This window comes from Ustilago hordei, assembly GCF_900519145.1.
Source record: "Ustilago hordei strain Uho2 genome assembly, contig: UHO2_contig_18, whole genome shotgun sequence".
Classification (NCBI taxonomy): domain Eukaryota; kingdom Fungi; phylum Basidiomycota; class Ustilaginomycetes; order Ustilaginales; family Ustilaginaceae; genus Ustilago; species Ustilago hordei.
The window spans coordinates 351,214-364,906 of record NW_024545264.1 but is presented as its reverse complement, the minus strand read 5'-3'; the positions used below and the strand labels follow the sequence as shown (position 1 = coordinate 364,906).

Genomic DNA, 13,693 nt, shown 5'->3' with positions numbered 1-13,693 from the left:
CTCAAGGAGCAGGCACAGCCACGAAGAGGACCAAGCTCAAGGAGCATGCAGATGGTTACCACTCAGGGGCTCGAGAAGAGCAGGGTCGACAGGTCCTGAGGAGGAGGAGCAGTGTCGAAGGAGTCAACATCACTCAGGAGGCACAAGGGTGCCAAACAAGCAGGGTAGCAAGGAGGAGGAGCAGTGTCGAAGGAGTTGACACAGTTCAAGAGGCACAGGGGTACCAAGCAGGCAGGAGAGGCCCCTGAACAGTACTCGATGAAGAAGGTACTCTCTGGAGTAGAGAGCAGGAGCAGCATCGCTGGCGATGCTGTGAAGAGGTATATAACCATGCTTTCTCATCATCAAAAGTCGAGTGGATCCTTATCCACTCTACTCACCATACAACTAGTCAATACTTTAGAAACATAAGTACTCATTAGTTACAGTCAGCATAGCAGCAATCTATCAAGGTTGCTCCTCATCATAGTGTGTGTGTTGTATCACCACTACTTGACATCCGAAGGCACCCATAGCAGGTTAGCAGTCCGGACCAAGATAGAACCGAAGGCAGTAGTCCACTGCAGTCCAGGGATCACCTCAAGCATCAGTCAGCACACTGGACACTCATGTTGACGCCACCAACCTTATCACCAACACCATCAACCTCATTATCATCAACACTCAACAACCTTATCACCAACGTCATCAACCTCATCATCATCAACACCCACACCAGACCTTGGTGTCATCATAACTGAAGCATTGATATTGATCGTGCCAAGCTACCCCTGAATGGAGTGTCCACAGAGGTCAGCCGAAACCTACAATAGTATATACAATGAATGCCACCTGCTGTCACTGTGCAACTTGATAGTCACTGATACCAGGACAATAGCTGTCACACAGTTTGATAGTCACCGAGTAACTCGACAGACTGACCTGGGTTTCAGGCGCGAGACCCCTGACATTCCATATTCCTAGGATATAGTTTGGAGAGAAGAGGCTGGCTTTTCTACAGCCCAGACTATAGACCAAACATATTCTGGAGCAATTCAGCAAAGTTCATGGAGACCAAATGCTGGTCCAATAGGACAGAGTGGCAACCAGTGACTGCACAGCTGCCACCAGCATTGACAAACAAGGAAGACTTTGGTGATCTGAGGTACACAGACAAGAACCTTTTTGATGAGAGGGAAGAGGAAGCACTGCAGGAACACATGGACATGGATAATGTTGATGAAGCGGATGGAGAACAGACCCCAGACAAAATTGCCAAGGAAGCAATCAAACACAATACCATTGCTGATAGATGGAATGATAATAAACTTTATGGATTTACAGCAACCAATGACAATGAAAGAAAGAACCTGGACCCAACTGTTAGTGAGGCGCTATCTGGAGAGGATAAGAAACATTGGGAAGAAGTGATGCATAAGGAGCTGGATGGGCTTAAGGCCATGGGTACATGGGAAGTTGCCAATCTCCCAAAGGGTATGACCACCATTGACATGTGTTGGGTACTAAAGATAAAGACAGATGCCAACCTAATCCCAACCAAGTTCAAAGCAAGGTTAGTGGTGCAGGGCTTCACTCAAAGAGAGGGTATTGATTACACAGAAGTTTTTGCCCCTGTAGCACCCATCCAGTCAATTTGAGGAGTTCTAGCCATGGCAACCATATGAGACTGGGAAGTAGATTGTGTCGATGTCAAACAGGCATACCTGAACTCAACATTACATCATAATATCTTCTTAAAGCCACTGCTTGGAATGAAGGTACCCTCTGGAAAGGCCCTGAAGCTAGTGAAAGGCCTATATGGATTAAAGCAATCAGGTAGAGAATGGAATATGAAGCTAGACTCACACCTATGAAAGATAGGTTTCTATTGCATGCTGAGTGCCCCATGCCTATACTCAAGAGGGACAGGCGATAGCATGACAATCATCACAGCCTATGTAGATGACATGCTCATAACATCACCCAGTTGTATGGAGGTAAGCTGCACTAAGGATGAGATAATGGCAAAATGGGGGACAGAAGATAAAGGACCTGTGAAGGAGTTCTTAGGTGTAAGGATAGGACGAGACAGAATATGGAGAAGAATGACACTTGACCTAATGGCTTACATTAAGGCTATGGTGAGAAAGTGGCTACAAACAGCCAATCTGAAGTCATGGGTACCGATGCAGAGCCTAACAGGTGTTACAGGTGGCAACAAGTGCAACCCATTGGTAGCAAAACAGCACCAAGAATTAGTTGGACAGCTTTTATGGGTATCCAACACAGCACAGCCCAACATATCATTCACTGTAGGCACACTAGCAAGATACATGTCAAGCCCAATGAGCAATGCATGGAAGGCAGCACTACATTTGGTGAAGTACCTCAACCAAACTAGCAAATATAAGTTACTTTTTGGAGATGAAGCAAACAAACACTCGGGACAGCAAATCGTTACATATACTGATGCAAATTGGGCATTGGACCCAACAAATGGACAAAGAAGCACATCAGGAGGAGTAACATACATGTATGGATGCCCAGTTAGCTGGAGATCACATGTTCAAAAGTGTGCAGCATTGTCAGCAGTCAAGGCCGAATTTGTAGCTGCTTCGGAAGCAACGAGAGAGGCTCTCTTCTTCTCATACCTTCTCAGGGACCTGGGAGTTGAGGCCCATCCACCAATATTACAGACAGACAGTCAAGGATGTATCCAGGTAAGCAAAGACCCCACCAAGCATTGGAAGTTGAAGCACATTGACACAAGGTACCACTTCATCAGAGACCATGTTCAGGAAGGAGAAGTCAAAATCAATTTCATAGGGACAACAGACAATGTTGCAGATATCCTCATGAAGCCTTTAAAGGGCTTGGCCATGTCTCAGATTGCATGCCTAATAGGGTTGATGATGCCATCAAGGGGGGGAGTTGAAGATGCGTTGGCATCCTAAACTGAATCACATGGTCCATGGAGCACAAGCGAGACACTGATGAGTCAGAGCTGCATGTCAACATGCATCAATATGCATATGGGACATATAAGTACTTCAACCATAACACTCAGGAGATGGCAATGCTCAGGAGGTGACAACACAGGGGTGATATGAAGAATAGTTCATTATGATCTAGTATGGGCTAAGGGTAACAATCAAGTATATATATGTTTGCATTGTAGCACCCATCAATTAAAAGATAACAACTGTTATATGCCTGATTAGTTGAGATTGCTAGTAGCTCCTAACAGTCGCGTTTTACCAGTAATCTTCAACTGATGAGGATCAGTCGGACGATAGAGCAAACAATGTTAGATTGCCGGTCAGCGCGGAAAACAGATGCGCACGCCATGTCACGTGCAGCGCCTCGAAGTCTGAAACTTAACTCGCACGAGAGGCAAATGCACGTCCCCACATGGCACTCTTGTAAAGTGGAATCAAAAGTTCTAGAGAATCTGTGCTACTCTCTCTTTCACCCGTGCTTCTCGTCATCTTCCACCGGCCCACCACTCTTCGCAGCAACAGCTTGGTTCTTGCCTCCGAAACGCCAGACACTGGTTCATCGTCATCGGCCCCACGACTTCTGGATAGCCTGACCAGTCGCTGCCACACGGTCTCGCCTCCTGCAAGGTCCGCTCTCCGCAATCGCCTCCACACGATCTCGGGCAAGTTCAGACGTTCGCTGAACATGCTGGCACTCCGCTCGGGAGCAAGGGTGCTTCGTCGGTCATCCGGACCTCTCGTCGCATCAGCAACACAGCTGCGGCATTTTACTTCTACCTCGCATGCAGGCGAAAAGCGATACTATCCACCACCAGAACCCTTCACCAGCGGCGGTAGTGACACTATCTCGATTGAGCCGTCACCCTTCTCCACATTTGGCGCTTCACCCGACCTTCTCACACACTACCTCTCACTTCAGCCTGCACCACTTACCCTTCGTCAGCTGATGGCCCAAGGCGGCAAGCCGGGCCAAGCACTCACGCCAGAACAGCTGCTCCTCTCTGCACAACACACACATCGTCAACTTCCCATCCGGCTAGCAAGGCGGGTTGGAGGCTTCCGGGCGCTCCCTTTTATCGTCGGCAGCAATCCATTCATCTCCAGGATAGCCAGACTGTACGCATCGAGTTTCGAAACGCTCGTCAAGTTCGGTCAGATTCAAACGCAGGAGGACAATGTGCGTTTCACTGCCGTCATCGAGGATCTTGTCGCAGCGCACGCTCAAAACATTCCGACACTTGCAAGAGGTTTCCAAGAGTCGAGAAAGTACATGGACGCGAGGCAGATCTCTGCTTTCCTTGATGCGGCTATTCATTCGCGTATCGCAATCCGTATGATCGCCGAGCAGCACCTTGCCTTATCGGCGACGAGCAACGAGCTCGGCCATGTCCGACCCAAGACCACGAACAACATCCGAGATGAAGCAGACGGCCACCACCACCATCACCATCACACACTAGACCCTGATCTGCCGCCAGAAGGCACAAGTAGTCAAGGCCACCATCAATATGGTAGTCCGACAGCAGTAGGCATTATCGAAACTCAACTCAGCCCAGCACGAATGACCCGCATGTGTGCAGCATTCGTCCAAGACCTTTGCGAGGGGACCCTCGGTGCCGCGCCGGAGCTGAGATTGGAAGGCGATCTGGACGTCACCTACACCGGTGTTCCCGTACATCTCGAGTATGTCATGACCGAGCTTCTAAAGAATTCCTATCGTGCAACAACCGAGAATTTCATCAAGTCGCAACAACATGGCTCCTCATCAATCTCGCTCAGCTCCATGCCACCTGTCATTGTCACCATTGCGCAATCAGCAAATCACGTTTCGCTGCGGATCAGAGATGAGGGTGGAGGAATCTCTCCACAGAACCTGCCTCACGTGTTCAGCTATGCATTCACAACGGCAGGTAGTGCAGAGCTTGAGGATGCAGAAGAGACTGGTGGGGGACCGTATGCGATGCAAGCGGTGGGAGGAACCGGTGGAGACGCGCTAGCAGAGATGGCTAAGATGGGTCTAGCGTCAGGCTTGGGTACTCTTGCAGGTTTGGGTTACGGTCTACCAATGGCAAGGATCTACGCAGAGTACTGGAAGAATGGCTCAGCGCTCGATCTGGTTTCGTTATACGGACATGGCTGTGACACTTTCGTCAAGCTGCCAAGACATATTGAGCTCTCCAACACCGTTATTTGAGCTCCTTGAAGTTGAAGACCAACAATGACAATCACAATCACAATCACACCTTACACCTATTCGCACACATCTGTATTTGTATCGTACTGTACTGTACTCTGCATCAGCAATCCATCACAAGATGTAGCACAGCAATCGTCGCTTTCAACGTTGTGATGAGCGTAGGTACAGAGGCGAGGACAAAGGTCGAGATGTAGTGGTGAGAATGGATTCGCATTTCTCCGCGGTCTTCATCATCGTGGCGGGTGCAAATATTGTTGAAAGTAAAGACGTCTTGGTGCTGATACTGGCGATCGGGGAGAGTCTAAGTATGATGTCACTGCTGCTAAAAGACAGAAACATATATACTCAATTGACTAAAGAACGTAGTGAGGACCTAGTGTCCTCGGCTTGATATATATACAACTATGAGGTGCCTGCCGAATGTGCGAGTATCCTCCTTCATGACCTAGCTTGACAACGAGCGGGGGCTACGTTGCACCCGATCTCTAGACAAATCTATCTCATCTGATCGCCGATTGCGCTTATGTCAGCATGCATCATCATATCGGATCGCTTCTTTCGGCAAATATTTCTTCTCGCCGGAAAAGCATAGCCGCGTGCAACTCTAGCTCATAGCCACCTTCACGGCTCTCATCACTTGCAACTTGATCGACGTTGCTATAGCGCTTTAGACAAGGACACGGATCTCACTAGTATCACAGCAACATCCCTCATATTTTGGTTCAACTCGTTCGGACGATTCGCTGCCTTGCGCTTTTCTCCGCTTCGATCGTCAGAGCCCACGTCAATCTTTTCTAGCGCTGTGCTCAGTCTGCAAACCTCGTTGAGGCCTATATAACCTCCTCCATCGAGCCCGTCTCGAAGTGCCTTTCAGCTCAACACCAAAGCGCTTCCCACTGCAAACCGATGCGAAGCCAGAAATGGACATCGAAGCATTCCGCAAAGCCGGTTACGCAGCTGTCGATCGGATCTGCGATTACTATTCTTCGCTCTGCAACCTTCCGGTTTGCTCGGCTGTATCTCCTGGCTTTCTGTGCGAGTACATCCCTCTTACTCCACCCGAAGAAGGCGAACAATTTTCCAAGATCGACTCGGACTATCATACGATAATCATGCCCGGCATTACGCATTGGCAGCACCCCAACTTTTACGGCTACTTTCCCTGCAATGCCACTTTCGAAGGTGCTATTGCGGATCTTTACGCTGCTAGCATCAGCAACCCTGGCTTCAACTGGTCCGTTTCGCCTTCGGTCACAGAGCTGGAGATTCTCATGGTTGATTGGGTAGGAAGAATGCTCGGGTTGAACGATGAGTGGTTGAGTACGAGCAAGAGTGGGAAGGGAGGAGGCGTCATTTTGGGAAGCGCCAGCGAGGTGGCATTGACAGTTGCTATCGGGGCTAGGGAGAAGTGTCTACGCATCCTGAGCGAGCAGCAGGAGTCTGTCGAATCGACCAATGAAGTCAATGGATACGGGCGAGTGAGCGGTCAAAGCTTGGATGCGGATCAAGACACATCTTCTCACGCTAAGACGACAGCAGAGGCAGGAGAGGAAGCCACGCCTGATGCAGCAAGTAAGCCTGCCAACTGGAGAGGTGACATGACCTCTCGTCTGCTCATGTACGGCACTACACAGACGCACACCATTGCCGCCAAAGCAGCCTTGTGCTTGGGCTTGGACTTCCGCGCACTACCTGTTTCAGCTCCAGACTACTCGCTCGACGGATCAACGCTGAGGGAAGCCATCGCAGAAGACACTGGCGCTGGTCGCATTCCCTTCCTCCTCATCGCAACCATCGGCACAACCTCTTCAGGAGCTATCGACAATCTCACCTCCCTTATCGACGTCGTCCGTCAACACCCAACTCTATACCTTCATATCGATGCAGCATACGCCGGTGTCTGTCTCTCCCTCCCCGAGCTGCGTTCGGAAATGCATCTCGATGCAATCAACTCTCCTGAAGGAGGTGTTGACAGTTTCAGCACCAATCTCCACAAATGGGGTCTAGTTCAATTCGATTGTTCGCCTCTTCTCCTCAAAGACCGAGGAGACCTATCCAAAGCTCTCGCTATCACTCCAGCCTATCTGAAAACAAAACAGAGCGATGCAGGTAACGTACTCGATCTTCGCAACCTTCAGATCTCACTCGGTCGTCGATTCCGCAGTCTCAAAATCTGGTTCGTACTTAGAAGCTTCGGTCTAGAAGGCTTCAGAAAGCATCTTCGAACAACCATGTCTCTTGCAGGCTTGTTTGTTGATAGCTTCAAGAAAGATCACTCGGGATTGTTCGAAATCGTTGCTCCTCCTAGGTGGGCGCTGGTCGTGTTTAGAATTAAGCCTCCTCAAGGAGGGCAAGGAAAGGGAGTGGATTTGGATGAATTGAACAAAGCGTTCTGGGAAGATCTGCAAGAACTGTCGGATAAGTTTGTACTCACCCAGACCAGTCTTCCTGAAGTTGGGTTCTGCATTCGATTTGTAGTAGGCAGCCCACAGACGAAGAAGGAGCACGTCGAGCAGACCTGCAGATTGATTGCACAAACAGGGAACAAGACTTGGGCTCGCTTCTCTGCCAATGCTTAATCCGAGAGTGAATCTTCTTATAGATGTAAGCTGTTCCACCAAAGAGATTGAAGCAAACCTATCCAACGTTGAGATGCAAAGAGAAAAAAAAAAGTGTCAAGGATTGTGGGTATTGCATGCCATTGTGCTGTACGGAGAAATGCTACAATGGTGCTGATCACTTGAGCGGACTGAAAGGCAATGGCCTCATAATCTGAGCGTGCATTTTGTCGATCAATTTGACAGTCTGACTGACAGTATCATTCCATGTCTCAACTTTCCAAGCCATATCCCTCGTCTTCTTCCTCTCCTCCAGACTGGGGTATTCCCAGATGTGGAAAACAGTGTGCAAGCCACCGATTTGAGTGAACCAAGCACCGATGGGCTCAACGAACTGCCTCCTTGCCTCCAGACCGCGTCTCCAGTGCTGCTCCCACTCGAGCAAGTGTCCTGGCTTGAGATGGTATGTTCGAAGCTCGTAAAGGCCATTTGTCGTGACCGGTGGGGAAGAAGGCCAGAAGGAGAATTCTTGAGTGAGCCAGTTGGATCGGTTGCAAAGCAGAGGTCGGAGACGACGAGTGAGTTCCTGGAAATCCGGGTCGGAGCGGAGAGCGGATTCAGCTTTGTCGTAGCCTGCATAGCCATCGTACTCCCAGATGTGATAGAAGGTCTCCAGATCACCGACGATCACTTCCCAACTGCCAGTGAGACGCATAGGGAGACCCTTTTCGGCGAGCTTTGGCAAGTATTCACGGATAAGCGTGCAGTATTCTTCGGCATGCGCGGGAGAGACAGATTGTCGCTGGATCTCGTGAATGTACTTGCCACGAGCGACCTGGTTGGAGTGAGACTGGGTGGTGACGCCCTCAGCTTTGGCTTTCTCAGAGCCATGGAGCAAGGATTTGAGAAGGCTTTGCTTGGGTTGCGGTGAACCATCTTGTTCGGATTGCTGGTTGGCAGCTGCACCCTCACCGTCTTGACCGACAAGGACGGGTCGAGAGGGAACAATAAGGGATCGCGACGAGACGAGAGCGGTAGCAGCGGGTGCAAACGACTTTGCAGACACACTTCGAGTGGCGGTTGCTGCTGCTCGCAGACCTCGACCGGCGAGCAAGGTCATTGTGCGGATAGTACGGATATGCTTGATCGATGCCTTGTTTCCTGTACCGATGTGTTTGCGATGCTGTACGAACTCTTTTGACTCTGGCTTTCGACAGACTTGCGATGGTGTATGGACCTTTAGATAGGGTAACACAGAGATGGTGAGAGTCGACCAAGTCTTCAAGTCAAGCAGATATGGGGAAAGCGTGTTGCAGGCCGCCAACGCACGGGCCACCTAGCTACAGCACGTGACGTCAGACCTCAAGATAGTGCAGACAATTGCGGTCTAACATTGCTCTCTCTCGGATTTTAACCCGGAGTCATTTATCGTCTTTTTATGGCACAGCAACACTGAAATCTAACAGCGACAACAAGCAGAGCACAGCCATCAGCCATAACCTTGAGCCATTTGGCATCATCATCACCATCATCATCATCATCATCATCATCATCGCCGCAGCCGCTGTAGGGTCTAGCTCAGCTCGACTACTTTACACGATCGCATTTCCATCCACCTTACTTTCCCATCCACTTTACTTTTCCATCCAACATCCACCATCGCATCAAGGCCAGACAAGGATCCAATATACCCCCTTCTCCAGCGATCATCTACAACTGTGGAATATCCAACTGCATACATCTATAGGCACACACCATCGCAACACCAGTAACTAGGCTAGTTCCAGCGTCGTCTCGACAACCATGTCCTTTCTCAAGAAGGCGCAACAACACGTTGCACACACTTCAAAACTGCCAGCGCTCGGCAACCAGGACCTGAGGCAGCTCCAAGATGTAATCACCTCGGAAAAGAGCTTCATTCAATCCAACACCAAAGCTGCTACCGACTTTAAGAAGAACGCAGAGTCCATCAAGGCATGGTCTTCCGAACAAGGTCCTGATCTCAACGATGTCGTCGGTAAAGTCTCGTTGCTGTACGACCACTATGCTGCATCGCAGAATCGTCTCAACTCGCATCTTTCCACCGTCCGACTTCACTTCAAATCCATCCGTACACGCGAAGAGTCGCTCTCCCAGCTCAAGGGACGCAAACGCTCTCTCGGCTCCGACATCGACAAGGTCGAAAAGAAGCTCGCCAAGATGGGTCCCGAGAACAAGGAGCTCATGAAGGTCACAGCTCAGCTCAAGGAGATGCGAGCAGAGATGGAGACTCTTCACATCGAAGTCATCAATGAGGAGGCTGCCATTGCTGATTTCAAGAGACGCACTGTCAAGGAGGCACTCGGCATCAAGTCAGGCGCTTTGCTCGAGATGGCCGAAAAGCTCACGATTGTTGCCGAGATCTCCAAGCTTATGCTGGAAGAGATCCCTCTCCAACCCACGCAACCCGGAATGCCTCGAGCTGAATACTACGGTTTCGCCAAGACAGAATCGCTCCTCCAGGAAGCGACTCGATGCATTGCCGACGTCGGCTTCTCTCCCACTGGTCCTTCCTCCGGTATCCCAAGGTTCGGCGATTTGACCCTCGCTGACACCACTGCAAACAGTTCTCGCGACGTCAGACATTCGTACGCCAACCCTGACGGCGAAGCTTACCACGACATGCCTTCGCACGGCTCCGGCGGAGATGCCAATGCAGACACCGGATACAATCCTTCCAACCGCGCTCTTACCGGTGACAATGTTGCCCGCACTCCTATCTACGCTGCACACGCCTCGCGCTCCGAATGGACTCACGAAGCCAATGCCGACCAGGCTGGAGGTATCTCCGACCCTGCAACCAACGAATGGGCTCGTTCCAGTTTCGATCGTGGTGTTGGCGGTGCTAATGACACTTCCACTGCCTCAGCAGCTGCAGCTGCCGCCATGGCTGCCACTGCAGGTGCCGACTTGAACGCTGTTCCTGGTCACGCTGATCCCAACCAGCCTGACGGTGGCTTTTTGATGCAGAACAGCCAATCTTACAACGGTTCAGCAGGTCCTCACGCCCAACAGTACGGCTCTAACAGGAACAGCGCCGATTTCCAGAGCGCTCAGGGCGGACACGGTACTGAAGCGGCACCGACCGGTCTGGCTGCTCGCGGAACCTCTACTGAAGGCCACCACTCAGATGCTTACGATGCTTACTCAGCTTCGCAAGCTCCGCAAGCTCCGCAAGCTCCGCATGAGGCTTCATCTGCGTCGAACCCAACAGGCATGCTTGGTGCTCCCACTTTGCCGCCCCTCCGTACCGCCACGCCGTTGAACGGCTCGACTGCGGCAGCAATGCCACAAGCATCTGCCGCCTCTCCCACCAACTACGCTGCAACTGACGACTCGGCCTATTTCCAGTCGATTGGATCCACGCGTGCTATGCAGGAAGCTGTTCGACGACCCACTTCACCTCAGGCCAACCCTAACCGTGCTTCCTCCTATGGCGCACTCGGAGCCGCTCTCTCGCCCCAAAACACTGGCGCAGGGGTCGAAGGGAAGAAAGTCACAGCAGCAGCCTTCCGTCGTGGTTTCTCACGCAATGCATCCGCCCAAGCAAACATGAACACTCCAGCAACTTACGACGATGCAGGCTACGGAGGAAACGCGCTGCCAATGCCACCTAACCTTCACGCTAGCCTTACAACTCCCACGCCTCCAGGTGCTTACAACGGTACGCCACCCAACGAGAACGAGGGAGTTCAACCGTTGCACATTCAGAAGCGAAACTCGAACTCGCATACCAACCCACTCGGCGTAGCTGCTGCTGCAGGTACACCAGGTAACATGATGGGTAGGAGATACAGTAACGATTTGAATGTTAGTGCAAGTGAACACCCGCTTCCTCCCTACCTACCTGATCAGCATCAGCACGGGTTAACTGTGACGAATAGTATTGATTACACTCATCAACAACAACCTTTTGCGTCAAATGCACACGCTGATCCTCAGGCGCAGAGACATATCACCAGTCAGTATGCTGAATATGCTGCTCCTCCACCGCCTGGCTATGGATACGCTTAGGCTTTTCAGGCATTTGATGCACATGTTCAATGTATCATTTAGACCTGATTATACCCTTTCATTATATGTTTCTGAGTCTTGTTTAGCATCATGGTGCAGTTTTTGTAAAACGCTTGTCCATCTTGTCATGAGAACTGAGTTCCTCCGAAGATCTTCCACTTCAACATTATCATCAGCTTAGGCACACAACATCAAACTAACGAGTCCAGAATGCTATGGAAATGCTAGATCAAACTGAAACTCTCTTCCTTCGTATCTGGACGGCTAGACGCAATCGTATGGTGGCGAGATCAAACATTGCGGCCGAGTGGCGAAGGAGTGTAGTCCGGCTTGAGCGCAGTAGGTTTTGGAGTTTCTTGCAACGGCCTATCCGGTGATGTTGGGATAGATGGGATGGCGATAGGAGTTTGGAAGGGTGTGTGTTGTGCGAAGTAATTTTGTGCAGGTGGAGGATCTGGCAATGTGTAAGGGCTAGGAGGCAACTGTTTGCTGGAAGAAGGATTTATCTGACGACTATCTCGGCTGTTTTGTAGTCTATTGCTTCCTGTGCTGCTTGCACCTGCCAATTCTTCGTTCGAAAAGCCAGGCGTAGCGCCTCCGGCATCGCCTGCAGCCAAAAACTCCTCGTCGTTCTCGTGACGATACGGCTGAGGTGTATCGTAAGGAATCTGGTTGAAAAGAACCGAGACCGACTCGCCGTAGTGACTTCTCCTGATAGTTTCTGCGAGAACGTGCGAGATGTCGATCTCCTCGATCTTGGAGCATTTCGATCGGTTTTGAGCTTGTGGCAAAGTGTTAGTGACGATGAGCTTTTCCAGTCTCGATTTGCTGATTCGTTCGAGCGCAGGGCCGGAGAGAATACCGTGTGTGACGATAGCAAGCACTCGTTCTGCGCCGTATTCGATGAGTTTGTGTGCAGCGAGTTCCAATGTACCGCAAGTGTCGGCCATGTCATCGACAAGGATAGCCACCTTACCTTGCACGTTACCGACAAGCACCATCCGAGAGACTTCGTTAGCGCGCTTGCGCTCCTTGTGGAAGAGTGCAAAGTCGAGTTCCAGTCGATCAGCTAACGAAGTAGCTCGCTTAGCACCACCTGCATCAGGAGAGACAATCACAGCTTTGTCGACATCCACCATCTCTCTGATGTACTGCAAAGCTGCTGGCTCGGCATAGAGATTGTCGACGGGCACGTCGAAGAATCCCTGGATCTGGGAGGCGTGGAGGTCCATAGTAATGACGTGGTCACAACCTGCATTCTCGAGCATGTTGGCGATGAGCTTGGCAGTGATGGGTGCACGAGACTTGTCCTTCTTGTCCTGACGAGCGTAGAAGAAGTGTGGGATGACTGCAGTGATTCGTTTTGCTGATGCAGTCTTACAGGCGTGAATCATGATGAGGAGCTCCATGAGCGATGTATTGGGCGATGCCGCTGCACCGGTGGGCGTAGGAGAGACGCAGGAGGTGTTGATGATGTAGACATCGTGTTCTCGAACCGATTCGGCGATGCGAACGATGGACTCGCCAGACTCGTTGCGGGTGACGGTAGCCTTGCCAAGAGGTTGCCCGAGACGCCTAGCGATGAGCTGGGCAAGCTCCGGATGAGAAGTGCCGGAGAAGACTTTGATGCTGCCTGCAGTAGTCGCCATCTTTGCAAACGATTGCTCCAGAGACGAGGTGTTGGGGAGAGAAAGAGGAGAGCCTTGAGATGAACCAAGGCCTGAGCAAGTAGAGGTAAAGTGTCAAGGATGATAATCAGGACGAAAACAGCAACAGCACAGCCCACGAAACCGTTAAATGAAAGCTTTTCTTGTCCCGTGCGGAGCCGAGTTCGAGCCGGATCTTTCCGTTTTTCATCGGCGATGAGGTGTTGTCAATCGGGCGATCTGACGCGTTCCTCCACTTTC

The 13,693-nt window shown here is 50.9% G+C and overlaps 5 protein-coding genes across 5 annotated transcripts; 3 read left to right on the top strand and 2 right to left on the bottom strand.

Annotated features, from left to right (window-relative positions):
* Positions 1 to 3,663: 3,663 nt before the first annotated feature.
* Positions 3,664 to 5,172, top strand: UHO2_06385 (uncharacterized protein; the record flags this gene model as incomplete). Its single annotated transcript, XM_041556393.1, has 1 exon — positions 3,664 to 5,172. The coding sequence occupies one exon, from the start codon at positions 3,664 to 3,666 to the stop codon at positions 5,170 to 5,172; it is 1,509 nt and encodes a 502-aa protein (XP_041412327.1).
* Positions 5,173 to 6,095: 923 nt separating this feature from the next.
* UHO2_06384 (uncharacterized protein) lies at positions 6,096 to 7,754 on the top strand (the record flags this gene model as incomplete). Its single annotated transcript, XM_041556392.1, has 1 exon — positions 6,096 to 7,754. The coding sequence occupies one exon, from the start codon at positions 6,096 to 6,098 to the stop codon at positions 7,752 to 7,754; it is 1,659 nt and encodes a 552-aa protein (XP_041412326.1).
* A 157-nt stretch (positions 7,755 to 7,911) lies between these two features.
* Positions 7,912 to 8,853, bottom strand: UHO2_06383 (uncharacterized protein; the record flags this gene model as incomplete). The annotated part of the gene is made up of 1 exon (XM_041556391.1): positions 7,912 to 8,853. The coding sequence occupies one exon, from the start codon at positions 8,851 to 8,853 to the stop codon at positions 7,912 to 7,914; it is 942 nt and encodes a 313-aa protein (XP_041412325.1).
* Positions 8,854 to 9,536: 683 nt separating this feature from the next.
* On the top strand, positions 9,537 to 11,786 carry UHO2_06382 (related to LSP1 - primary component of eisosomes; the record flags this gene model as incomplete). Its single annotated transcript, XM_041556390.1, has 1 exon — positions 9,537 to 11,786. The coding sequence occupies one exon, from the start codon at positions 9,537 to 9,539 to the stop codon at positions 11,784 to 11,786; it is 2,250 nt and encodes a 749-aa protein (XP_041412324.1).
* Positions 11,787 to 12,076: 290 nt separating this feature from the next.
* On the bottom strand, positions 12,077 to 13,435 carry UHO2_06381 (uncharacterized protein; the record flags this gene model as incomplete). Its single annotated transcript, XM_041556389.1, has 1 exon — positions 12,077 to 13,435. One exon carries the CDS (start codon positions 13,433 to 13,435, stop codon positions 12,077 to 12,079), a length of 1,359 nt encoding a protein of 452 aa, XP_041412323.1.
* Positions 13,436 to 13,693: the final 258 nt, after the last annotated feature.